At 43.9% G+C, this 27,497-nt stretch overlaps 1 protein-coding gene across 1 annotated transcript; it reads left to right on the top strand.

Moving 5' to 3' along the window:
- Positions 1–297: 297 nt before the first annotated feature.
- On the top strand, positions 298–17,462 carry SYT2 (synaptotagmin 2). The gene is made up of 8 exons (XM_056844036.1): positions 298–493; positions 1,897–2,060; positions 8,759–8,881; positions 9,640–9,807; positions 11,126–11,293; positions 12,730–12,847; positions 15,193–15,326; positions 16,520–17,462. Exons 1-8 carry the CDS (start codon positions 298–300, stop codon positions 16,724–16,726), a joined length of 1,278 nt encoding a protein of 425 aa, XP_056700014.1. The 3' UTR covers positions 16,727–17,462.
- Positions 17,463–27,497: the final 10,035 nt, after the last annotated feature.

Below are 27,497 nucleotides of genomic sequence, written 5' to 3'. Positions count from 1 at the left end.
AATCTGTACATTCAAATGATTGTGTTAATCAGCACCGAATGGGAGAATTTAGCTCATTTGTGGAAACAGATACTTTTCAGGAGGTATTTCTCAAGTTGGGGAAGAAGCAGAATGTACCTTTATGTGCATTTTAAGAAAGTGGCCCTTTGTGAGGAAGACTACATTTGAGAATTAACTAGGAAAGCAAATGTTTCATGCAAGCTACATCGTAGTGTCTCCTAGTATCATTTTCAGCCCTAAGTTAAATACATCTGGTGTGCTGTATGTCTTTCAGGGTACCTCAAGAAACCAGCCAAGATGACTTGGAGTCTCTTCAAGAAAAACCCTGAGCCCATCATAGCTGCGTCTGTGGCACCGCCCCCACCCCCCACCTCAGCGGTGGTCCCGGTGGGGTCAATGGACAACTCAACTGGGTCAGGCCCAGTGGAGAGCAAGGAGGATGTGTTTGCCCAGATTAAAGAAAAGTTTATGAATGAGATAAACAAGATTCCATGTAAGTAGTCCCTGTCTGCTGCTTTATCTTGCAAACGCCTCAGAAAGATACGCTTGGGTCTGCTTGCCCCATAATGGAAATGCCTAACAACTTGGTTGAATGCAGCCAGAAGGCTTGACTCTACTTGATTGACTTCTTCCTGCCCCCATTAGTCAGGAATAAGGTGGGGAGAAACCACAGAATTCACAGACTGTTCAGGCACTGTTTATTCAAAGATATTACTAGATTATCTCCAGATGCTTAATTGACAGTGCAAAAAAATGAATCTGTTGGTGATCATTTTGAAGGTGGGACAATGGAGAGAAAAGAATGATTTTTTTAAAAAAGTGGTTTAGAGAGATGAGAGGACCAGCTCTCAGAAATTGGTTGCAAGTCTCTTGATTTTAGGAAACTATTGGGAGTACTGAGACTTCTGGGTAAAACATCAAAGTGGACTGGAAATGTTCTGTACAAACTAAGTGTCCATTCAATGCCTGGTCATCCAATGCTGGGTGCAAGGGACAGGCTGGGCTCCCAGTGTAAGGGAATAGCAACCCCATGGGAGAAAGTACAGGTGTGCGCTTCCAAGGGACCGTTGTGGAGTGTCATCAGTTTCTTGGGGGTGAGCAAATTCTGCCATTTCTAGCAGTTTTTGCTAACTTCATGGAACTCAAACACACTTCTCTCTCTATAGCCCCACCCTCTGTTCTGTTTCTTGGTCATGTGAGATTCAGGCATCCTGGAGTGTGATGGAATCTATGCAGCCCTCTGTATTTATTTGTAGTATTGAAGAAGCTCTTTCAACAGGAAATGATTCACAAGGCAGTTTGCAGCAATTAAAAATCACAAACAATCCATTCAAGATAGAAAAATACAATAAAAACAAAAATATGCAAGGACATTAAAATAGTGAGACTCTCCATAAATGCCCAAAGGAACAGGAATATTTTCACCTGTCTGTGGATGGAGATCAGGGGAGGACACAGACAGGTTTCCTAGGGAGAGAGAATTATTCTGCAACTTAAGGGCCACCTAGGAAAAACAATCAGGTATGATATGACTCTATTGACTCTTTGTAAATTCAACCACTGTTGTGAGATTATTTTATTATTTTAAAACATTTATTAGCCACTTTTCTCCCCTGTGGAACTCAAGGCACCTTACAATATAATTAAAACAATTATAAAAAGCACAATTAAACAATATAAATAAAACAACAATGATAAAAGCATAAAAGGTCACAATTTAAAAACTGCCAATAAATAAAAACGTAATTAGTCAAATGCAGTCCTGAATAAAAAGTTTCTTTGTGTGGCTCCTGATTGCCTGCAGCTGCTATAGCTCCTGAAGATTGACCTCATTGCCTGTAGCTGCATCTGCCCACCCCATCCCCCAGCAAATGCTTTGTGTGCTTTGTGTTTTAGTGCCGCCGTGGGCCCTGATTGCCATCGCAGTGGTTGCAGGGCTGCTGATCCTCACCTGCTGCTTTTGCATCTGCAAGAAGTGCTGCTGCAAGAAGAAGAAAAACAAAAAAGAGAAAGGCAAGGGGATGAAAAATGCCATGAACATGAAAGACATGACAGGCCAGGTAAAAACACACCTCTTGGGGAAGATTAGAGGTGAAGCGGCTGTTAGCATGGTGACACGGAGCACTAGTTTGTGTTTTGACTGGTGGAGGTAAGATACGATCCCACGCACTTGTGGAGGATCCCATCCCTTATAGGTAGGAAGTGGGTACACATCCCTACGCCGGTATGGCCAGAAGTTAGAATTGAACTAAGGACTTAGGATGCTGGCAGTATCAGTCCAGCTAGTTGCCTTATAAAACTGGGGCCACAAAGCCGAGGCATTCACACTTCGGCCACTTGCTCATTTAGAAGTAACTCCCTTTGTAAGAGTGCTTAGGATCCCCCTTTTCTGCTGGTCAGATAATAGTTCTTTTAAGAGAGTTGGAGGTGCCATCCATAGAGACGTCATTTTCTCCTGGTTACATCCTCGTTTCTTCTGTTCATTTCCATTCAAAGAGATTTTGCTTTCCTGTTTTTTTTTAAGTGGTAAAAAAAACTGTGAACAGAAAGACAATATTGGGAGCTGTGTGTGCACACCACAGGTAGTGATGCCTCTATCATAGCACTGGAAGGGCTGAAAGAAAATGACAATCTCTCCAGCCTTAGTTACACTGAAGTCAATAGGGCTGAACCAATTAAATTAGGCAGGTGCTCTCCTAGCCATGCTCTGTGGATTTATTCACATCATGGAATACCTCTAGAAGGCCAGCAGCTGTCAAGCAGCACATACACCCCCAACAAACTCTCCAGTTTCTCTGACATGCACAAACATACACATATGGTATGGACAGATCCTTAGCTATATATTCCAGCCCAATTTTATTTTGCAAAATATATCAAAATTGCCATGCTTTTAGGGATTGCTTTATTTCACACTCTGGAAGCAATCCATTCGAAAGTTTTAATGGGCGAGCCTGAAATGAGAGGGAACCTTCCAAGAGAAGGAGCGTGCATAAGGAGAAGAGAAGGAGAAGAGTTGGTTTTTATATGCCGACTTTCTCTGCCTTTTAAGGATAATCAAACTGGTTTACAATCTCCTTCCCTTCCTCTCCACACAACAGACACCTTGTGAGTAGGTAGGGCTGAGAGAGTTCTGAGAGAACTGTGACTAACCCAAGGTCACCTAGCTGGCTTCGTGTGGAGGAGTGTGGAAGCAAACCTGGTTCTCCAGATTAGAGTCCACTGCTCATGTGGAGGAGTGGGGAATCAAACCTGGTTCTCCAGATTACAGTCCACTGCTCTTAACCATACACCACCCTGGAAGGCTTATGGGATCATGGCTAGATCAGCATTATGGTGTTTCCTATAAGCTTCACCCACAGCCTGCATTGCACCAGGAATCTTTGCCCTTTCTCTAAGCAGTGGTGGGGACTGCTTTGGTCACCTGCTTTGCACAGGCAGAAAACTAAAGGCCACACAAAGCATTTAAGAGGATCTATTTGTGGGATCTTTCCAGGCAACAGCTTGCCCAGGAGAGTCTGTAAATCCCAGATCATAAAAGTGTCTTATGTGGCATTCGACTGGCTCAACAATTCCACCCTTTCCTTTTTACTGCTCAGGGTTATATTGTTTGCTTCATTTGCAGCGATCAAACTAAGTCAGCAGCAAAACCCATTAGCAATTAAGCCACACAAACATGTGAAACCTGGATGGTTTGATGGGCTCTAAATCCTTCCCTCCTATCTGGGCCTTTTGATTTGGTAACTGGGGCAGCAGCCTGAGAAATGAGACTTTTATAGCCCATATTGCTAGAAGTATTTCTTTTTGTGTGTATGTTAATGAGGCTGTTTGCATGAGGTGCTTTAATGAGGCACAGCCAAGGGTCTCTAGTCAACCAGAGCCTTCTGCAGTGTGCAGAAACTCTCCAGAGCACTGAGGTAGGATGAGGAAAGAATTCCCTCTTTGAATAATTTTCCCATGGTGCTCAGTCTTGTACCAGTTTTCCAGTTAAACACAGCAGAATAAGATGGACATTGTTTTTATAGGCAAAGAAACACAAGAAAAGCAAGAGCCAGAGTAGTTAGCTAACATGAAGGATGGAAAAATGGCAGCAGTGTTGGCAAATGATCCCCTAACATGTAAAAAAAACAAAACACACCCCCCCCCAAGGGCTTATGTCCTATGAAGAGTCCTGTGGCGCAGAGTGGTAAACTGCAGTACTGCAGTCCAAGGACTGCTCGTGACATGAGTTCAATCCCGATGGACGTCAGTTTCAGGTAGCCGGCTCAAGGTTCCATCCTTCCGAGGTCGGTAAAATGAATACCCAGCTTGCTGGGGGGTAAAGTGTAAATCACTGGGGAAGGCAATGGCAAACCACCCCGTAAAACAAAAGTCTTCCTAGGAAACGTTGGGATGTGACATCATCTGGGTCAGGAATGACCCGATGCTTGGACAGGGGACTACCTTTACCTATGTCCTATGAGGTTCTAGGGATACTTTCCTATCCCTCAAATGTTGTTCCTGGGGGGAGTCAGTGGACCTTCATGAATAACATAGGAAGCATAGTGAGAGTCTACATTAGAAGGGGAGAATTGATGGAAATCACTTACATCCAGACAATGAAAGGGCACTTTGATCATAGGACACAGATAGGTGGAGATGAGCCTGAGTGGATGACAAAACTTGGCATCCATTCAGAATTCCCACTCCAAATATAAAAAGCCGTGTTGCTGGCACGGCTCCTGACCCACTTTGATATTCCAAACAAGGAAGTGCCAGCAAACTTGAGTGACTCATGCTTCCTCTTCCGTTGCTTCTGGGTATCATGTAAACAGGGGAAATGTACATTTTCCTGATGGTGGGATAGGAAATGTATCTCTACTTTTGATTTTGCAAAAAAACAACAACTTGGGAATGCTTCTTCTGGCAGGCTTTGTTCTTCACTCACTGTTCTCTCCCGGCTTCTTTTGTTACCGGTTGGCTGCCCGATGGGTACCCTATTGCAGTACTCACTTCAAAGCCAGACAGGTGCATCCTTTTTTAAACTTAACACTGACACAGCTGCTTTCATGTCACAAACAGATGCACATTGCAGTTTGGGATTGTACTTCCATTTGGGCAAATTGTAATCTATGAACCAGCCTTCACATTTTATTAAATCCGGGATTCCCATTAGTTCCCTCTCAGTACTGGTTAACCTAACATAATGTCTGAGCAAACATTAGTACTTCACATTTTTCAGTCAGAAAACCAAGATTAAGTATTAACAAGGGATCATCGGTAAATGAGACACTGAAACCTCTTAGGCAGCCTTCCTTGGGAAACAGATATAAGGTTAAGGCCTTAAAGGCACAAGTGGATGAGGTCCTGCCTGTCCCATAGCGTTGCCAACATCCAGGTACTAGCTGGAGATCACCTGCTATTACAACTGATCTCCAGCCTATAGAAATCAGTTCACCTGGAGAAAATGGCCACTTTGTCAATTGGTCTCTATGGCATTGAAGTCCCTCCCCCAGGCTCTTCCCGAAAAGCCTCCTGTTGGCGAAGAGGGACCGGCAACCCTACTGTCCTATGAGGTGCCCATAGCCCATCCTGGGCAAGACCAGGCACAGATGGAGAGAGATCTTTATGGACAGTTATTTTGAGCAGGAGGAAGAGAACCCCAGTTCTCAGGGGATGTGTATCTTCCAACATTTGTTGCACTATGTTTTTTCTTTGCATTTCCTTTTCTGGTCTTCGTTGCTGTTCTCTGTGGTTAAAGGACCCTTTCTAGTAGCAGAAGCTTCTTCCACCTTATATGCCATTCCTCAAGTTATCTATTTGTATAGAAATTGTGTTTTCTCTTCTTTTTTCTCTCTTTCCCCCTATGTATTTCTGTGTTTTTTGGTGTCCAGAGAAACACAGGTCCAGTAATCATCTTGAGGCACTTTTGTGAGATAAATATCATTACCCGGGAAGATAAATTGGCTAGTTTAAAATTCAACACGGCAAATTGCTTTAAGTGCACTCTCTCTTCTTGAGATTGTCTGAACAAATTATTAGGGGTATGCATTTGTTAAAAATGTTATTCATTTTCTTTATTTTTATTATTATACATTTATTTTCTGAATTCAGCGGCAGAAACACATTTTCAGCTGTAACTTTTTTTTTGTTTTCTATCTAATTTGGAAGCAATTTTCAGGGTTTGTACCTTCTCCTCCATCAGGATATTATTTGCCAAAAAAGGAAATAGAAGGAACAACAGGCACGGGGAGGTATTTGGTACCCCAAGACAGCGGGCAGCTGGGTGGGGCAGGCGAAGGGAGGCATTAAGCACTCCAAAAAAGGCAGGTTACTTGGCAGAGTGGGCACAGATTATTGCATTATTCATGAGTGAGTGGGAATGCTTAATAGAAACCAAACATTGGAAAAATGGTGCTTGGTGCAAATCACATTTATTTTATTTATTGAAAACATTTTTATGTCGCCTTTCTACCAATTTAGGGCCCACAGGGTGGTGAACTTTAAAAAAAATTAAATCATCTGAGCAATTAACAGCGCATTCCTGACCTTCAAGGGCGAAAGCCCTTAGGAGGCCAGGAAGTGGCCGCGCTGGCGTTAGGCCCCCCTGTGCTGGCGTCCAGGCTACTTATGCCGATGTTAGTGGCCCCAACGCCAGCAAGGAGGCCTGGATGCAGGTCTTTGGGCGCTGAGGCAGCGCAACCCCAGGATGCCGGCAGGGTCTTCCGCCAGTGACCCACTGGCCTAAAGGCCCACACCGGCGTTCCGGGGGGCATTCCGGTGTCCTGGGAGGCGTTCCCAGGGCGGGCTGTGAGGGGGGGGGGAGTTGCCATTAGGCAGTCTCCTGTCCCCTTTCACCCCAGGTATGCCAGTGGCAAGACAAGCAAGTCTGCACCTGCTTTTCTCAATGGGACAAAAAGCCCTATTTTAAGAGAAAAAGCCTTTCAAATGCTTTTTTTGAGCTGCTGGTGGCCGTGGAATGGCTTAGGAGGCGCCGCAGCAGTGCCTCCTCCTCGCTGTCCCTGGCCGCCAGCAGCTCAGGAATGCGCTGTTAAATACATTTAAAATTATTCCATTAAACATGTACACAAACATAGAGAATGCACACAAGATCTGTAACTCTGCTAGTTGGAAAACACTCCTGTCATTTAAAGTAACTGACTTACTCTCTCCCCTTCCTGTCCCCACTGCCCTTGTTGAAATATCAAAGAATGAGGTGCCATACTGCAGAGAAGTGACCTTTCCATATTGGCAACAGTAGTTATTTTTAAAACCTGGATTCTAATGACTACCGTACATTAAAGTGGGCATTGTGGTTGCTTTTTTGTTAATTAATGTCGGAATGTGCATCCCTAATGGATATTAATGGTATCTTATCCTTCATTTCTGTTTTTTATTGGAATATTTCTAACTATCAATCCCAGGTATAGTGAGTCTGTGATGGTGTGGAGCCTGCTGTTTCTCAGGGGCACTAGGTGTTGTTGATTATTTGTGAAGTTTTTGTCTGTATAATGCCCTTCTCTTCCTTCTCTGTGCTCTCGTTGTCTTTCTTCTGTGTTGTTCTGTCTCCATCTTTTCTGACTAACCTGGATATCAACTCACGGTAGGTCCTAATATAATCCTCATTCCCTTTAGGTGTCAAAGGGGCAAGGGAAGAGGGTTATTTAATATATCCTCCAAGATGCTGTGTTTAGATTTTGTTTAGGTGATGGTATGAAACCTGATATTGGACTTAAATTGGGGAAGGTAAAGAAGACCTTTCTTTGCATTTTTGTTTAAGGGACCTTGGATTTTAATTCCCCTAGCCTACTCGGTGGAGTTGAAGTTGGGTCCCGAACCTATTTTATGCTTGTCCAATTGGATGCCATGTTTACTGGATAATCTGTATCCTGTCAAACAACAAACCCCAAGGGTGTTAGCAGATATGTTTGTCCAGCAGATGTGAATGAATCTCTGAAAGATTTGACAAGTACTCGTGGTCTGCACGTGCTTGTCAGATGTCACTGGGAGATGCAGTTTTCAAGATATGCGTTCTAGCTTTTGATAACATGCTTAGTTTTCAGAGCTTGAATGAGAACTGTGAGTGCACTCTTGAATATGCACATCGGTGCATGGGGGGTAAATGCATGAGTGTTCCTACTCGAAACTAATTTGTTGTATGCAAAGTGAGAAAGAAAATCTTGGATGCAGTCAGTGAGGTCACAGTTTCCTTTCCTTCAATGAATCTTGGGCACTACTCCTTATAACTACTTTGCATGTCCAGTTTCTCCATTCTCTGTGGCCACTCCCCCCTCTCATGGTCTCCTCATCTGAGATTGGCATTCTTTGGTAACAGACCCATTATAACAATCTTGGCACAACACTGGTTTCAGGGCGTTCCAAAGGTTGTCACCAATTAGATTAGAACCCCAGTCTAGGCGGTGTATCTAGTGTTTATGTGTTGTTTCTTTGCACGAATACTGTATATATGGGGAGGAAAGATACATCTGAAGTTTTCTTGTCAGAGACACTGTGAAGAGCCAAAATTATAAGTAAAAAATAGGTGCAGATCAGCCCCACCCCCCACATCTGAGCCCTGGCAACCTATTTTCCTCCCCCCTGAAGTAAAGCTTCCACTGTCGGCAATGTGCACTGCATTTCTGAGCTAAGGTAAGGCTGTGAGGGAGGTAGTGTGTGTGTGTGTGTGTGTCGCATGTGTGTTTGTGAGTCATAAGAGAACTAGGCTGTCCAGTTTTTGATGTCCACTTTGCAAAACATTGCGGTCCTGTTTCCCTTTCAGAATAAACAGGATGATGATGATGGCGACGGAGAAGAAGAGGGAGAAGAAGAGGAGAAGGAGAAGGAACCAGAGAACTTGGGGAAGCTACAGTTCTCCCTAGACTATGATTTTCAGGGTAACCAGGTAATGTGTCTGCAGGAAGATATGGGACTGGAGAGGTGGGGAAAGACCAAGCCCTCCCCAGCAGCTGTTATCCTTAACTGTAGATTCTCACTTCTGCCAGTTCTGGGCAGGTCGCTGGGGCTTGTTCTGGCATAGCCAAAAACTACAGAGACCTCCAAGTAAGGAGGTCTAAAGTTACTTAGGAGCTAAAGTATATCTTGGGGAGCCCATTCTTTCTTTTTTAAGAAAAGCAACATTGGGAAGGAGGATTGGGGGAGGGAGGGTAGAGAAGCAATGTGTGTGTGTAAAGTGCCTTCAAGTCGCAGCCGACTTATGGCGACCCCTTTTGGGGTTTTCATGGCAAGAGACTAACAGAGGTGGTTAGCCAGTGCCTTCCTCTGCACAGTAACCCTGGTATTCCTTGGTGGTCTCCCATCCAAATACTAACCAGGGCTGACCCTGCTTAGCTTCTGAGATCTGACGAGATCAGGCTAGCCTGGGGTGCTTAACTCTTTCCTCACCTATGAGTTTTCAGCTACAAATTGCCCCCCCCCCACACACACACACATGCTAGGGTAGCCAACTGCCTGAAGAAGAAAATGGTGTGACCCTGTAATAGAGGTGCCATAGCAGAAGGGAAGGAAGCACAGGGTATCTGGTGGCAACAGAGAAAGAATGATAGGAGTGGAGCAGATCCCCCGCCCCCGGTGTTGTATTGACTAGCTGGTGATGTTGTAGAATCATTTTGCATACTACTGATAATTGCCTTTCTCTTGCAGCTAACAGTAGGGATCCTCCAAGCGGCTGAGCTCCCAGCATTGGATATAGGTGGCACATCAGACCCTTATGTCAAAGTCTTCCTACTTCCTGACAAGAAGAAGAAGCATGAGACCAAAGTGCAAAAGAAGACCCTCAATCCAACTTACAATGAGACTTTTGTCTTCAAGGTGAGACTTCTTCTGGTCTAGGCATCATCCGCAGCTGATACGTTGCAAAGAAAATACTTAGAGACCTGAAATGGTTCAGATTGCCTTGAAAATATTTGTGTGCCTTAAAATATTTTAGGCTAAAGTAGGAAAACTGGAAACTGTATAATTCCTGGCAGGAAAAATGTCAAGGCAGAAAGAACTTCAGCAAAAGTAACTGAAGCAATTAAGAATTAATGTTGATGTAAAAACCTACCACACAGAATTAGAACTCATGCAATTCTAAGAGCAGTATCCAATGTTTAACGTTGGTAAGCACATAGTAGAAAATCCTGTGTGGGAGTTGCCTAATTACATACAAACAGTATTTAATTCTAAATTAATAATTACTTCTCAGAAAATAGTTCAAGCAGCCCAATTTCATGCATGTTTACTTGGAAGTAATTCCCCATTGTATTCAGTTGGACTTACTTCCAAATAAGTGTGCATATATTTGGAGTGTTAGAATCGTTGTGGCAAGTTTATCAAAAGTGTCCTACCAAACTTGCACTATACTTCCTTCTGCCAGGAAATGTCAATAACTGATGACCAGAATCATGAGTAAATTACAGATTTGTGGCTTTGGCTCTAAATAATTAATTTGAAGAAGAAAATCAGATGGAGATTGCGAGGGAAACTGATATATCTTATTTCTGAGTCTTTCTATCCAGAAATATTACTTTATTTATTATTGGTTGTGATATTTCTACCCCGCTCTTTTCTCCAAGAAGCTCAGAGTAGCTTTCATTTGGCTTCCAGGTGATGACCTCTCCAGTTACTGGGCAGTTGGATTTTAGTGTGCACATTTAGACCGTTCTCTTGAATACTCAATAGCTACTGCCCCACCTCAGGATACAATCAGACCAGCCCTCAGACAAGTGACTTTTCCTGCCTGGTGCTATCTTCTACACCAGGGATGTCGAACTCAGTTGTTACAAGGGCCGGATAGTACATAAATGTCACTGGGTCTGGCTGGGTCATGCCTTGCCAGCCCAGATTGAGAGTGGGTGGTGGTGGCGGCTCCTCCAGAAAAGAGCTCTCAAGGGCCGGATCCGGCCCATGGGCCTTATGTTTACCCCTGTTCTACACTATTGATACAGTTTTGCTAAGCTGGATGCCAAAGTACTCATGCATTCTGTATGTATAATCACATTACAGTGTTGCTATTTAAAGCGTAGTTTCTTTGCATTATTGTTCTAAGTAAACACATTTATCCCTATCTGATTTTAACAAAATCTTACTAAATCCTTCTATCAGATATGGCTACTGACAGTTGAACAATGCTCCTTTTGTGAAACAGATTCCGTATCAGGAACTGGGCGGGAAGACCTTGGTGATGGCCATCTACGACTTTGACCGCTTCTCCAAGCATGACATCATTGGAGAAGTCAAGGTGCCCATGAACACCGTGGACCTGGGACAGCCCATTGAAGAGTGGAGAGACCTAGAGAGTGCAGAAAAAGAGGAGGTAAGGCAGGAGAGACGAGTGGAGAAATGATGTGCTTTTTGGTCTCTGAGAAGGATGCAGCTTCTGATTTCATATCAAGGCCTGAACGTAGATTGGCTTGAGGTACATGATTAGGTGGCACAGTTTGAGGATTCTTCCTTAGGGAGCATTGAAGATCCCACAGCTACAGAAGAAAGTCTTCATGATTGGGAAAAGTGGAATCTTGTAGCTAGAGGATATCTTGCCTCACAACTCGTTCTTGTTTCTCCACACTGTGGTTGCCTTGGTGGAATGCCAGAAGATCGTTTGGTCGTTAGCAGTAGGTTTCGGAGGCTTGGGAAGGCACTGTAAAAACTCCATCCTTCTACTATAGATTAATATAATAATCATATGCTGTCAAGTCACAACTGATTCATGGCCACCCCAGGGCAGAGTTTTCGAGTCAAGAGATGAGCAGAGGTGGTTTGCCATTGCCTGCCTCTGGATAGCAACCCCGGTCTTCCTTGGTGGTCTCCCATCTAAGTACCAACTGTGGCTGCTACTATAAATAACAGCTGAGTATATAATATCCACAATCCTCACAAAAACTTTGCTTTCCCTAACAGAAATATTGCCCGTTGCCACTGAAGACTTTGATTTCTTGTTGGAGAAGAAAGAACTAGTGGGGAGTGCTGGGAGATGGACAAATTGGGGCATTTGGTCCTGGCATTGCAAAAAGCCTTTTTGCTGTTGTGTGTTGCAGCTGTGCAAATGAGGTAGTAGCACTAAGGAACTCAGAAAGGAACTACAGAGGGAGAATTTCCCTAATTCCTTGGTCAGTGGCAGGAAGGACATTGCCTCCCCCCACCCCCAGAGATCAGGGGTTTGCCTAGTCCCAGAGTCTGGGTTATCTCACTTCATTGGTTTCCTGAGAAGCTTATTCCCTCTCCTCCCTTAGACTGGAGACACCTCTGATATATACACAAAAGACCTCCCTATACTATGAACAGCCTGCAAGCTGTCCTTCAGTTTGAATGTCTCTCTTTAGCATAACAACCAGTCGAATGCTGATAAGCCACCCATGCCCATTCCCTGCTTGGTCACCTGCCTGGTCGTTTCTGTTTCTTCCACTTCCTCTTCTGGCTTGGAGATGACACTTCCCACAGCTTGGGTGCTTGAAATGGGAGGATTACGTTGCATCTGTTCCAAACAGCCACCAGTGGAGTTGTCTCCCAGCCAGAGGAGGATGCAGCAGCAACTGGTCAGTTGAGGGAATGGGGAGGAACAAGACTGACAGATCAGCATTTGATTCATGATATGCAAGACACAGACATTAATAAAGGAGCCAATGTGTGTTCACCACACAAGCTCTTCTTTTGTGTGTGCGTACGTTTTGTATCACATGCATCTTTCACCTTAACTCAGAATGTTTACAAGCAGACTTCCTGGTTTAATTGGTCTCCCCATTTTCTCATCAGCCTGAGAAATTGGGAGACATCTGTATCTCACTACGATATGTGCCCACTGCTGGGAAGCTCACCGTCTGTATCTTGGAAGCAAAGAACTTGAAAAAGATGGATGTCGGTGGACTTTCAGGTGAGTGCAAAACATGTTCCTATCCACCAGATGGCTCCCATAAACCAGTACAGAAGGACTCTCAGGGCATTTCCACATGCTAGGTGCAAACTGGTTTATTTCTACAACTGCTTTGTTAGGCAGATATAAAACCTGCATTGGCCAGAATGGTCATTCACATGACGAATGCCTGTCCTCTGTTTCGTGTATGTGAAGGGAGAGAGGTTTGCACAGGTGTCTTTTTGCTCCAGCCTCATGAACAGGACCAGGAATGATCATCTGAGCAGAACCCCACCAGCGTTACACTACCTAGTCAAAGTGCAAAGTGTGGCTCCAGGTGATGGGTGGGTGGGGCTGGCCTCGCATTAGGGTGGCACGGTCAGTTTCTCTTGTGGTCCATCAACGTCACTCTCAAGCCACAGCTTCCCAGGATGCTAGCAAAGTATCAGTAGTACCGTGTGCTGCCTCAACCACTTTTAGTCTTTACTGGGACATTTAAAAGGTATTGTTATGACTAAAGATTGGAACATTCTTACTTATTAATTGCAACTTGAATGGTAATTGCCGCCAAACAAAAAAAGTCTGGGCAAGCTTAGTTATTAAAAGTAAATACAGTTTCAGTGATTAAATAAACAAGTATAGTATAAAGTTGAAACTATTGAACGTATTATCATGGAGTGTCCTGTGTTTAATGATCTGATGGCCAGTTTAATTAATCCTTTATTCATAAGTATGGAAAGGTCCAACGAGGTATCTTTCAGTATGAGGGTGCAGATGACGTGGCTACTAAGAGATACAAATGATTATGTTACTCTGTCTATGGCAGAATTTATAGGGGCAATAATTAAATGCCAAAAGAATAACACTAAGTAAGGCATTTTTTATTTGTTTATTTTCTGCTCTAGGCTTTAGCTGTATAAGCAGTACTAGGTAGGTAGGTAGGTAGGTAGGTAGGTAGAGATAGATAGATAGATAGATAGATAGATAGATAGATAGATAGATAGATAGATAGATAGATCAAGTATAGCATGAATGGAAAGTGAGTAAGTAATCTGTATTAGACACTGGGCATTATTTTTGAAGTTTTGGAATGATAAATATACAGGACAATGTACAACTGTGTTTCTTGCTAAGACCACTGTGATTACTAAGTATCTATTTTCTTCATTATGTTTTGGAACATTCCAACGGGTCAAAATTTTAATAAGAACTATCAGTAGGGTTGCCAGATGCCCGCTGGCGGCAAGAGACCTCCCACCTCCACTGCCTACTACCGCTCAGTTGGGCGCCAGGAGGGAAATGGTGGATGAAATGGAGGGGACTGTCAATGTTGCCTGGTGTGATAATGCCACTTCTGGTGCAAACCAGAAGTAATGTCATCACATCACGTGATGCTCTAGCATTTGCCCAAACCATGAAGTTCTGGGCAAATGCTAACGTGTCATTCCCAGCACAACGACATCACTTATGTGTCATGCTGGAAGTGGTGTCATCATGCCAGGCAATGCCCGTCGCCGCCCCACACACCATAAGTACCCTCCATCTCCTGCTGGTTGCCAGGCATGGGGGAGTATACAACAAAATATTTAAAAATGACATAAAAACTAAGCAACAAACATCCAACTAACACTTAAAAAGCATACAAACCGATAGTATTTGTAAGAACAGTTTTAAAAAACGAACAACACCAGCCAAGCAGAAATAAATGACCCAAAGCACAAGGACTAGCTCCCAAAGAGACAGAAAAAAGAAAGTTCATACCTGATTACAGATTGCCTGAAAAGGAGGTGCTAGACAAAGAGCCCACATGAGGACATTTCAGATTTCTGGGGCAACAACTGAGAAGGCCCTGTTTGTTGTGAAGCCCAGTCTGGCCTCTAAATGAGTTGGAACTAACAGTGAACTTCTGAACCTTAGGAAAGTTGAAGGGGGAGTGGGTGTTTATTGACATACCCAACTGACAGACTGTTTAAAGCTGGGTAGGTCTGGGCCAGCCCCTTGGAGGCAGGAACATGCCAGTAGCTAGTTATATGACTATGTTGACATACGGCCAACACCAGTCAGAAAGCAGAATGCACTGCAGCAAGGAAATGTAGAAGTGATCAGAATGACAGTGGACACAGGCTGTCTGAACTTCTCTTCTCCAAAGAAAACAAGGGTCTACAAAAGCTGCTCTAAACTGTCCACTATTTAGGAATGCAAAATAAAATGTTCATAGTGACTATTTAGTCCATTCCTCTGAGCATCATATATAACCCTGGACTGGTTCTTTTTCATTGAGGCTTTTCAGTCCTGTGCTCCTGTCTGTGTAGTTTGGTTGCTGACTTCCAGTCCTGAACTGTTTGGGCTATTTCCCCCCCCCCCAGACCCCTATGTGAAGATTCACCTGCTGCAAAATGGCAAGCGACTTAAGAAGAAGAAGACCACTGTCAAGAAGAAGACTCTGAACCCTTACTTCAATGAGTCTTTCAGCTTTGAGATTCCGTTTGAACAGATACAGGTCTGCATACTCAGATTCTTGCTTGAGGACATCTGGGGGCGGGAAAGACAAAAGGCTACCTGGTCCCATGGCTCGAGCGTGAGGTGATATAGTCCTTCACTACCTTGCCTGGACCATGGGACCTGGTATTGATCAAAACTCATTTGCTTCTTACAGTACAGGAGATGATGGTGGTGTAATCTCTGTAGAGTCTGGTCTATTTAGTTTATTTATTAAAAAATAAAAGTGTATTTTCTTTGTGGTTTTATCAATCTAAAATAGCATTGAAAGTACAAAAATACAGTGATAAGCCAGCAAACATTATATATATGCACTGTTTAAAACATCAAGCAGTAACGTCAGAACCTAATAAAGGGTCTGTTTTTTTTTTACATATAGACTGGGGCATTTCAGGGTGCTACAGAGGATAGGAGTAGGGGAAATGGCACCACTGTGGGCAGGACCAGGAAAGATTCAGATTTTCCTGTTGAAATGGCAGCCATTCTGACTTTGCTGTGGTATAGCTTAAATGGTCAAAGTAAAGCAGGTTTGGGAAAGTGCTCAGGAAACCCCATGAAAAGCTAGAAGGTACACAAGAACACCATGCTACTATGTGGAAGCGTGTGAAGAACTCGTTTCCAATCAGCAGGAAAGCCGGACCAAAAACCTGGTATCAACACAACCATATTGCAAGGCTGGCACAGTGGTAGAACCTGCTATAGGGAGGTTCCCTGGGTTAGGCTTTAGGACAGGGCAAATCTAAGCTTGTCCTAGTCCAGATGCTTTCAAAGTTTGCATATATCCTCATCCCTTAGATGAAGATAGATATTACATTTACAGAAATATATATGTAATATCTGCTTTTTATGTCTCCGACTTTCTGTGTTGAGTGAGGAATTGGCTGCTCTGGTCAGAATAACACTAAACAGTTCAGAAGAACTGAGCATCTCCATTTAAGAACATAAGAAAAGCCATGCTGGATCAGACCAAGATCCATCAAGTCCAGCAGTCTGTTCACACAGTGGCCAACCAGGTGCCTCTAGGAAGCCTACAAACAAGACAAATGAAGCAGCATTGTCTTGCCTGTGTTCCAAAGCACCTAATATAACAGGCATGCTCATCTGATCCTGGAGAGAATATTTCTAGAATAGATCCCCATGGGCATTGCAGAGGCTCCCTTAACAATAATCTCTGTCTTCTTGTTTCCTTTCTAGAAAGTGCAGGTTGTGATCACCGTGCTGGATTATGACAAACTGGGGAAGAATGAAGCCATCGGCAAGGTATTCGTTGGCAACAACTCCAGTGGCACAGAGCTGCGGCACTGGTCTGACATGCTGGCCAACCCTCGCCGCCCCATTGCCCAGTGGCATTCCCTGAAGCCTGAAGAGGAGGTGGACGCAGCTCTTGGGAAGAACAAATAGGATACTCCATACCCCAGCATCACCTACTTGAACATTCAAAGTGATCCAGAGCTATCAATACCTCAGTTAGGCAACTTTTGGTTTCTGTTCTGTTTTCTGAGCTGCAATACCCTTTCTTTGACGGCTGTAGAGGAATTCCAGATGCACCTAAGCGTTTGCAAGAGAAAGGGTTTGAAAGGCACAGAGATTTCTTTTGCATTCTTCCAAGTAGTTTGTCCGCTGCATGTTCCATCATCTCTCTGTGTTGTTCTCTTCAAGCAACAAGCCAGCTCCTCTCTTGGGGTTTCTTCCTCAAGGCCACCTTGAATAGCACATGGTTTGCTTTTACTCTCTTTGGCTTTTTCTCCTTTAAATCAGACCTTTGAACATTGTGCTAGGATGATACCAGAGCCTGACAATGTGAGTTGACCAGACAGACTGTGCTTGCTTTGGAAAGTAATAGCAAAGGAGAAAGGTTATAAAGTGATGCTCTTATTTACCATATGAGCATCTTGGCACATCGAGTTGGTTGGCCTTTGGCCATTAGTCATCTTCCAAAGACAACAAGGAGCAACTCTGGCACTGGAACATCCCCAAAGATGTGGAGAACTGGTGGATTAATTCTCTTTGGTGAGAAGAATGCATTTTGGGCATACTTATACCATGATGTTAATTGCCCTCTAGCATCTAGGTACTGCATTGGGTCTTCTGTTCCCTTGTAGTTTTCAGTTCTGAATTAGAATGATGTAGTGGTACTAGAAGGTTATCTAAGGATGGTAACTACACTTGAATTCTTTCAGTCTCCTGAATGAGTGCAGGACAGAGCACAAAATAGCCTTTATTTTTGATGAACAGCATAAAGGGGTATTTATGCAAATAACCCACCCTGGTAGGCTGGCCATTTTGGAGAAATTAGAAGGCCCACCTTGTCAAGTCAGTCAGATTCTAGGTAGCAGTGCCAAAGTGAATGCATCATGCAAAACTGTGGCAGCCTTCACATAGCTTTGCAGGCCTGAAAAACAACAGCCCAGGGGTGCTTTGCATAACGTTCCCATCATGCCTTGCACTGCCATATTTCCTTTGAGGGTACAACAACCTAAACCTGCAGATATCTAGATATCTCTTGCAGGAAGGCATAATGTTGTCAGGAATTTGGAACTAAAGGCATGTTGGGCTGAGCTTCATGTGTCCTTCTAATGCTCTGAGGATCAAGATTTGCTGGATAGGAAATGGGAAGAGGAGGGAGAAAGGGCATGGCAGGCTTACTGAGAGTGCTCCATTAATTTTAGATTAAATGTTTAGCTTCTCCATTATGGGGGAACTGAGAGAGAACTAAAGCTTTCTGTCGGAGGCTCTCCTTCCCATAATATCATACTCTTCTAGGAGGGGAACACAGTGCAAGTAGGTAAGAGAAGAGTGAATCCATTCCATCTAAAGGACCAAAGATGCACCAAAGGCAACAGCATCTCCCATACTGTGTGGCACTGGCTGCCTGCCGATAACATTTGCGGTATCTTCGCTGGCCCCAGAGAGATAAGCCATATTATCTTTGCTACCTAGTCTTTGCACTGACCCCTGAAGGGCCTCTGTGTTTCATATATTGCACCAGATATCAATGTCTTGAACATCTTGGCTCCCAATTCAGATTGGTGGGAAAGGCAAACTGGGTGGTAGGGGAAAGATGGAAAGACTGGCACGGTCCTTGGGTCTCTGCTTCCCTGGTGGCACATTTATGCTACTTAAATCAAACTTGTCATCCAAAGCATACAGAAGTAAATGCAGCTCTTGCTTTCTTACATTTCATTGTTTTCCCATTGTCACCTTGTTGGATTGGAACACAGGGTCAACATCCATGTGTGGCTTCTTTGCTGCCTCCAGGGCTGATATGTTCAGAAATTACAGCTAAAATTCTACATGGGAGACTTTCCCACCGGTGACAAAGTTGGAAGACAGCTGTTTCCTTAAATGTCCGCAGCCTTTTCCTGCCATTACCATGACTGGCCCTGGAGTTCCAGCAGCAGATTTTGAGAGACGCTCATTCCAGCCTGGAAGATGGCTGATCAGGGCCCAGTTCAAGATTAAGGGAGACCACAAGCTCAAACAACTCTGTTGTGAGTGGCGAATCCTTCACTGGCCAAATAAGTTCTCTTGTGAAAACTTCTTCATTAGCTTAGCTTGGGCTTGATCAGTCCTGTTTACCCTAACTGTTTTTCTACCTTGGCTGTACAGCCAAATAGTGGCTTATATTTTTGTGTAGTAGGAATAGGATTAGATGAGACAGACAGTGAAGCAGAGCGAGAATCCAAAAATGTAATGTGAAGCCTCCCAGTGCTTTAGCAGCTTCTCTGACTGTAAAGCCTCTCCTTATATTCTTGCCACAAAGGCAAGATAGAAGTACTAGTATTGTTTTCAGGTTGGCTCTGCTTCCAACCACCCCAAGGAATTTTCACCTAGAAAAAATAGCTTGGCGAAACAAAAAGTATCAGCTTCTTGGTCACTGAAGTGTCGCCTTCCCATGGAGCAGGACTATGTAGTCAGATCACCACTGCTTCCTCAGCTAGCTTAGGGTTAAAAGGAAGCAAACTCAACCATGGTTCTCACCAAAGTGGTGAGGTCTGAGCATGACCATTTTGGATTTAGGGTTGCCAACCTCCAGGTACTAGCTGGAGATCTTCTGCTATTACAACTGACCTCCAGCCAATAGAGATCAGTTCACCTGGAGAAAATGGCCGCTTTGGCAATTGGACTCTGGCATTAAAGTCCCTTTCCAAACCCCGCCCTCCTCAGGCTCCGCCCCCAAATCCTTCCGCTGATAGTGAAGAGGGACCTGACAACCCTATTGGGATTGCAGGTGTGGGCTCACCTGACAAATTCCTCCTCCATATTACAAAAACATCTCCATGTATAGAAAAGGCACATGTAAAAAAAAAGAAGAAGCCAGAACTCTTTCCCCTGACATCTAGTTTTCTGCATGGAAGGTTTTTTTTTTTTTTTGTATAGAAGAGCATTCAGTCACACCTCTACCTTCTGAAGTGATGCCGCCCAGGTACAGGCTTCAGTGAAGGCTAGGCCTCAGAAATGGGTTACTTCTGACAGAATGGGCCATTGCGAGCTAAAGACTCCAGTGTCATTCACGTAGATCCTTATGTCAGAGGATCCTAGCTGTGAACTGTAGTGCTTCACCCGAACGCTAGTATGTACCCTTGGCTCTGGCCCAACCCTTCCTTCTCCAACATCACAGCAGAGCTAGAAGGGTGAGACATTGCTAGCTTAAAATGCTTCTAAAGCTGTTGAAATTATCTGAAGAAAGAGACGTGTGAATGCGTGTGTTACTGTTGAAGGCCTTTAATATGCCGCCTGCCATTCTCTTATGCGATTAGATGAGACTAAATGTTCAGTGCTGCAGTTCTGGTTACCCTTCGGATGGATGGCATAGCATCACTAGCCGTAAGCGGTAGGTGGACCCTTAAGGGAGTACTGTGACCTCTAGAGCCAAGGCCTTGTATCTTAATCAAACCTGAAGGAACATATGTGATAAGGATCTGTGCTTAACAAGAGATACTGCAATACCTTTCTAAAGATGGCTTTGGTACTGGCTTGTTGGTTTAAAAAAATCACCATGTAAAGCTAGACGAAATTTGTCTTCAATGTCTTTATTGTGCCTCTCTCAGCTTTTAATGCTGCCACTGGCAAGGATGTGGGGGTTTTAAGGCATTGTCACAGGGGAGTATCCTTGTGGTGTTCTAGAACTGTATGAGATTTTTATTAATGCTAGCCACGCCACCCTCACCAATTTTATGTGCTATCAGAACAGCAACTCTGCAGTGTCATAGCGGCAGAGGGAAGTATCGCGGGAGTTTCCACCTGGTACAGCAGCTGCATCAGCAGCCTTTGCTGGTCAAAAGCGTAGTGGGATCATGAGTTCATCAGCCCTTAAGGTTGTTAATTAAAGCTGCAGTGTCTCCTTTCTTTAAATAGCATGAGAATCGGAAGGGATGTGTGTTTGCGGTACTGGTGTCCCTCTGTATGTGTGCATGCACATACACTTACTTCCTGTTCTTTGAGGGGATTAATAATTTGGATATAGGGTAAAAAACAGATCAAATGTTCATGTTTTTACTATGGCGAAACACAGTGCAGCCCACCCCCACAAATGTGATTCTGTTTCTTCTGCTAATGATCCAAGGTGCCCTCTCTGAAATGAATGATGTGGAAGTATTAGGACTGAGGATCAAGGCCAGAAGAACACACAGTCTTGAATAAACCGCATTTCCAACCTGTACTATTTAAAAATGGGGAAGCTATAGCTTTAATATACAATAATGTGTTTTGGTTTAGTTTGTTTTTCTATTGGGGGGGGGTAGTGAACCAACACAAGCCATCTGAGCCTCATCCAAAATTCATCATTTGTGTGTGCATATATATAAATCGATATAGAGGCCTATTAACATAAATAAAACTCTCTTGTAAACAATGCATGATTAATAGCCAGTTATGTAAATAGCAGCATGCGAAAAGCAGAACCCCCCTCTGTACACCGTGCGTGTCATTTGCCCATTTTCTAGACTACAGTCAGGCTACAGAGTTATTTTTAAGATGTGGTGTGAATGACTTTATTTTACCTAATGCGACAGAGAGGGGAATACTATTTAAAAAAAAAGGGAGAAAGAGTGGTCGTAACAATGTATGTTTATTTTCAATAAAAAGTAATAATTTTTTAAATAAAAAAAGCAAGAAAGCATGCCTGAACCATTTAAAAAATTCTCGTTTAAGGGGAGGGGGGGGGAAACAACACCAACAATATGGCGGTGAATTTCATCAGTGTCTTGTAATCTATATTTGCAAAACTGTATCTTGTTGCATTTTACCGTGTCCAGGTAGCAGCAACATTGCAGCTTCAATGTTCTGTGTCGTGTTGAAGCATTTCACTGTTGAAGCAAATTTAGAAGCCATATCAGATCACGAGGCGGCAGGACCCTGAAACCGCAACGGGCTGCCCGGTGATTCTCAGTCTTTCTCCTCTCCCTCGCTAACGTCTTCCCGTCTCTTGTAGTCCATGTCTTATGTTATTTGCGGTGGGGGGATTTGTTGGTGGCAGAGAGGCTGAAGGCCTACTTTGGGCTGGACCTCTGAAGAATGAAGGCCTTCCAAATCGAGCTGCAAAAGTCCTTCTGAGTTCCTTATCCTTCGGTAAGATAACGCTGTGTGTCGGGTAACATTGAAAGCAGCTTCTCCCCCCTGCATTTTATGGTTAGCAGCAGGACACGAGATGCATGAGCATCACTGGTGCTTGGGACTGTGTTTTTCCCTCTAAAATGTGGTGGTGGGGGGAGGGGTCCAAGTCTTTCCTGTTCACCATTTCCTTGCATTTTGAAGGTTCAAGCTGCAAACAGAATACCCATGTGCCCATCACAGCTGAAACAGAGCGTGTGTTTTCTGTACAGGGATGTCTGCACCCAAGTACAAAACATTGTGCCCTGTTACCCATTGACCCAACAGACTCAAACTGATGGCTGAGGAACTGCCCAGCAGCCGCTCCTGTGGCATGATACTTGGTTTGTCTGCAGTGACTCTTTCTGTTGATGGGAGAGAGAGGCTCATAAACGCAGCATGTCAGGCTCCATGGGTAAGAAGAGTGGGGATGGGGGCTGTTGAGTGCGGTGCCGATGGGACTTGTGCGTCTCAAATGAATGGCACTTTTACTGGCAGAGCATCTGGGAATCCACTGGGATAGGATAACCCAGCTCAACATCTGCTACTAGCAGGGAAGGGAGATTGGTGAAGGACTTCTCCCTTGCCTTTTAGTAACTCATGCTATATGAGGCATAGAGTACTAAGGAATTATGGCCCCGGACCTGAATGAGTAAAGATAATATCTCAAGAAAATTGTATAGTGAGGGAGCCCAACAAAAAGCACAGTGCTAATTGAGGTTTACTGCAGGCCTGCACTCCAAGGGACACAGAAAGAGAAAGGAAGCAGGAGCTGGCGGAGGAGGGAGAGAGGACAGAAATCCAGGGGACAGGACTTTAAGAAAGGCTCTACTGCAATATGGCAAGAATCAGGCGGCCAACATACTCTTTGGAAGATTGGCTTGTTCTTGTGCTGTGCCTTTAAGAGCCGTTGGCAGTGCAGAACTATCACCAGATAAAGCTTTTCCTCTCATAAAAGATTATCAGCTGCCTAATTCTGCCCATGGAACTGTTGTTAAAAGCACAGCCACAGAAGCCAGTTCAGAAGTTGCCAGCCGCACTGCAAAGGGAACACGTGCGCAGAATGGAGCCTTAGACAAAGCTGACCCACATGGTGCGCACATGTTGCTGTGCATGTTGAAGGAGCTACCTAAAGGCTTCAAAAACTGACAGGCAGTGGCAGAGTAGCACCGCCTCTCTTTTGCACACAAACCCCTCAGTTCGGCTCCAGCCCTGTTTCTTCTGAGTTTACTCCCGTCGGGCCCCGCTCCATCTCTCCCAGGATGTTGTGAGCTCTGCAACACCCACCTCCGCCCTCCCTTGCCCGCAGGAAGCTGCTTTTAATGCCCCCTGCCCTGCCCTCATGTGGAGTCTGTTTCTGTCTCTATTGTTAAATGGTTATTTTGTAATGATACGCGTCTCCTTATTAAAGAAACTAGCTGAAAGAGCCAGCCATGCTTTGTGTGACTCTTACTCTTTTATTTACTTATTCTTGACTTCTCTTTGGCAACCACCATGAAGAAATTACAGATGCTAAGGAGGAAAAGGGCCCCTGTTCCAAGGATAATTTGTGCAGCTACAGCTAACTGAAACAAGATCCTCTGCTATACTATCTGAGGAAGGGAGTTTTGACTCTTGAAAGCTTACACCCCAAAAACCGTCTCTGAGGTGCTACTGGACTTGAATCTCGCTGATCTACTGCAAACCAACATGGCTATACTCTGAAATGATAGTTCCAACCACTCCGATCCTGAGGAGAATGCCAGCTATCATTTCTTGCGTGCTTTATGCATACTCTCTCACCCCAAAGTGGTATTCCCCCTGCCCTTCTTGGCTATAGCATTTGCCATTGAATCTGAGACCGACTACTTGGACTCTCGGTCCTGAGCTTCTGGCCACATTGCTGCAATTTTTAAAGTTTTTGCGTGCAACCAGTTGAAGCACAAAGAGCTCCAGCCTGAGCAAGCTTTCCTTATCTCTTCCCACAACAGCTGTTTCTTCAGTTGGTGAACAGAGACATTTGTGCAGGACAAATGGGAGTGGTGGGTGGTACATTCCAGTTTCCATATTCACAAAATAACTGCTGAATTGGGAAGTGTCTAGAAACTTGGGATGCTGGAAGCAGAAATTCATTGGCATCTCAATCCTAATGGGAAATAGTGCAAAGAGAGCCTTATGTTTCAATAATGAACAGTAGACATTTACCACCAGTAAACATTTTAGCGTCTGCAATGAGAGACACTGTCCTTCCGTGTTACTCCTCTGAAGATGCCTGCCACAGCTGCTGGCGAAACGTCAGGAAAGAAAATACCAAGACCATGGTTACACATCCTGGATAACCTACAAGAACCAATTTTAGCTTCTGTTTGGGGCAGCCATTAGCCTAATAATATTAGAGAAATGGGTTTCTTTCAGGATTTTCAGGTGATACTCAGGTGCTTCCATGGCACATCATCTTCACATCTAAGGCCAGGGGACAGCAACCTTTTATCATTATAGAGCCAAAGTACCAGTGCCGGATTTATGTATAAGCTAAACAAGGTATAGCTTAGGGCCTCACTCTCTTGCCCCCCCCCCAAAAAAAAACACTGTACATTTCCAAAATATAAGATACAAAACAAATAAAATAAAACCTACATACAGCAACAGTGTTTTGTGTTATGTAGGCTCCTATGATGTAAGTAATGGGCCCCGCTTGCTAGCCTGCTCCCTAAAATATCACTGGTTTGCTCATATAAAGGGCCCCATTACCTTCAATAGCTTAGGGCCTCATCAAACCTAAATCCGGCCCTGCAAAGTACGCCAAAATGCAGAGTAAGAGATCAAAGAGTCTTGTCTTTAAAAAGCCTATTTACATAACTGAAGCTATATAACTTAACATGTTTGATAAGTGACATGTTGCTTAATATTCCATAAAACGTCTGCAGTGTTGTTACAAGTCCTTTATGAGGAAGTGGCAGTCATAAGGTCTCACAATAATAAATATAACACAGGAGCAACCAGCATGACTGGCACAAATGTGTGCTCAGTTCACATTTGAATTCCTGGCAACTGTTATTTCCTTTTTCTGTCCAGCACTGATAAGAAACCCCTTTAGTCCCGTCATGCAAATCTTTGTCTGCCATTCCCTTCACAGCTGGTTATTCTACTATCCCACCTAACCAATACACCTTGAGTTTCCCAACCTGGAGCTGGCAACCCTAGCTCAGGCCTGGCCCCAAGGTGCCCTCCCTCAAAGGCCAAAATAGGCCCCTTCCCTTTGCTTTTAGTGACAGACTCAAGCCTTGGAACACTGTGGCTGCCTAGCAACAGCCACTAAGGGAGACTGTTACTTAAAGCTACAGGTGCTCTTTTTATCATTTTCCAGTTTCTTAACGTCCCCCCCCCCGGCGCATTTTAAAAAAAGATTTCGCATTTTTCTGTAAACCGGGGGCTCCTTTCAGGTTCGAACAAAGATCTATCTTGCCCGTTGATAGGTCCAGTCACCAGATTTAAGTATCCTCAGATGTGGCTGACTTCGCTATTAGAATAGAAGATGATGTTAAATATTATAAATACCCATCACGTTTCTCTTAGGGAACCAGGTGCTTTGTTTTAGTGTGTTGGATCCTACAGCACATATATGAGAATGATTCCGCTTGGGCTGGCTTCTTGGCAGTCTGCATACTGTTTCCAGCCCCCGCTCCCAAAAGCTTTATCAGTACCAGAATAGCATACTCATTAAGGGCTTAGTGAATCTCAGGCTGCATCCAAATGACAAACAAATCTTGGACTTTAATGCTCATGCCATGGACAAGTCTGAAGGCTTTGTGGCTTGTTCTTCTCACATACTTTGGCTTGTGCATGACTGGAACAAGCTAGGAAGTCTTCGTTCTTGTCTGCAGCTATAGAAGCTTGAGCATGTTAAGCCTCATTCCTTTCTTGTTCTTATTCAAGATCTCAGTCCTGCTAGTGTGTATTGCTATTTTTTTCAAGCCAGTGTTTTCATATTTTTCACCTGACTAGGGCAAAGTAACCTCAGATCAGACAGTTCTGCAGGGAGCCAACACTCTTATCAGAGCAGTGAATGATGGGGCAATTTTTACTTCCTCAGAAAAGCCAGCAGAAGGGATGTCTCCTCTGTGAAGAACAGTGACATTTGCAGTCAAACACAGAAAGCTGCCTAAATTGGCCCATCAGATTTTTAGTCTGGTGTTATCTACTCTGACAGGCAGTAACTCTCCAAGGTTTCAGGAAGGGCGTGTCCCAGACTAGCTACCAGAGATCTTTTCTCTCCAGTGTGGTGTGGTTAACAGCGGTGGACTCTTACTTAGGAAGATTCAGGCAGTGTTAAAGCACATATTTATTCATTTATAAATACTGTTGTGTTTACAAGCATCATATAGATGTGAATATTATTCCCAAACTTTCAAACATAATACTTCGAACGCTATATAACAATCAGTAAAACAAAAATCATTCATCTCAAGAGTTTGAAAGGCCACTCAAAGTTGCATAAAAATACATTCTTTCCCACCACTCATAGGCTAGTCTTTTCTCCAAGTACTGTATTTACACAAATCTGTAAAACTCTCCTTAAAACAGGTAAGTACAGAACACTTGCTGCTCAGGAAGTTAGCAAGCCAACAGCAGAACACCACACTCTCTTTCCCAGGAGTCAGCATTTTAAGGGAGTTCTTGTTGCTAGGATCCTCAACAGCATGAACAAAAGATGGTGGTGATTGCGGGGTGGAAGCACAACTGGGTTTTACAGCAATGGGTTAGGCCCTGCTGTTGCTCAGAGTTTTATTGGGAATAGTTTAAAAGATATATTCACCATCTCACCTCGAAAAGAGACAGGAAATGAGTGTCATGGGAAAGAAATGAGAGGCGGAAAGAATTGACCATGGATGTGGCTAATTTCAAGCACCAGCACTTGTGGGCTGTTATGGGCTTCCCTTGGTTCGGAGCTCTTCTTGGGAGATGCTGCCTCAAGTAGTCGAGGCAAAACTATTTTTAAAACCCAAAGGCAAATGTGATCCAAGCCTAACCCAGCCCAAGAAAAGGCCCCGGGGATTTGCAAGCTCAAAGCAAACAAGTTATCTTTCGAGAGAATTTTACATCTTCTTTTAAAGAGCTGAAAGTAGGAGTTACAGACATACGTGGTGGATTCAGGAGCTGCCCTATGCTTCAGATAGGCTACTATGGCAGCTGCTTAAGATGAAAGCATGGAAAAAAGGGACTTACAGCAAACCCACAGGATGGCCTTAGTCAGGACACTGGGAAGGATTGTACAAAAGGTGCAGTCAATGCAAGTGACAGAACTGTGATCTCAGCAAGGGAGGGAGGCTTCAGATACCGAGTTTTACCAAAGCAGGATCACTTCCAGCTGATGCACACAAAGCTACGACAAAGACATTTGGAAAGAGGCAAAATCCAAGGTGGGATTTAAAGTGTGTGACCCCAAGCAACCCTTCAACTTTGAAAACAACACTAGTATTTATGGCAGTAAGCATTCTTGTTCTAAATGTATTTTGATTTGAACTCTTTTTTCTATTTATTGTCAGTAAATTGGCTCTTTCATCATCTGGTAATGCTGGGGAAACCCAAGTTATAATGCATC

Source organism: Euleptes europaea, chromosome 2 (genome assembly GCF_029931775.1).
Source record: "Euleptes europaea isolate rEulEur1 chromosome 2, rEulEur1.hap1, whole genome shotgun sequence".
NCBI classification, from domain to species: domain Eukaryota; kingdom Metazoa; phylum Chordata; class Lepidosauria; order Squamata; family Sphaerodactylidae; genus Euleptes; species Euleptes europaea.
The sequence above is the reverse complement of the archived record's forward strand: the minus strand, read 5'-3'. Positions and strand labels throughout refer to the sequence as shown.

Coding starts and splice junctions, on each gene's coding strand:
- SYT2 (XM_056844036.1), top strand. CDS start 298: ATGACTTGGAGTCTCTTCAAGAAAAACCCTGAGCCCATCATAGCTGCG. Junction 8,882..9,639: donor ATGATTTTCAGGGTAACCAG/GTAATGTGTCTG, acceptor TTTCTCTTGCAG/CTAACAGTAGGGATCCTCCA. Junction 9,808..11,125: donor ATGAGACTTTTGTCTTCAAG/GTGAGACTTCTT, acceptor TTTGTGAAACAG/ATTCCGTATCAGGAACTGGG.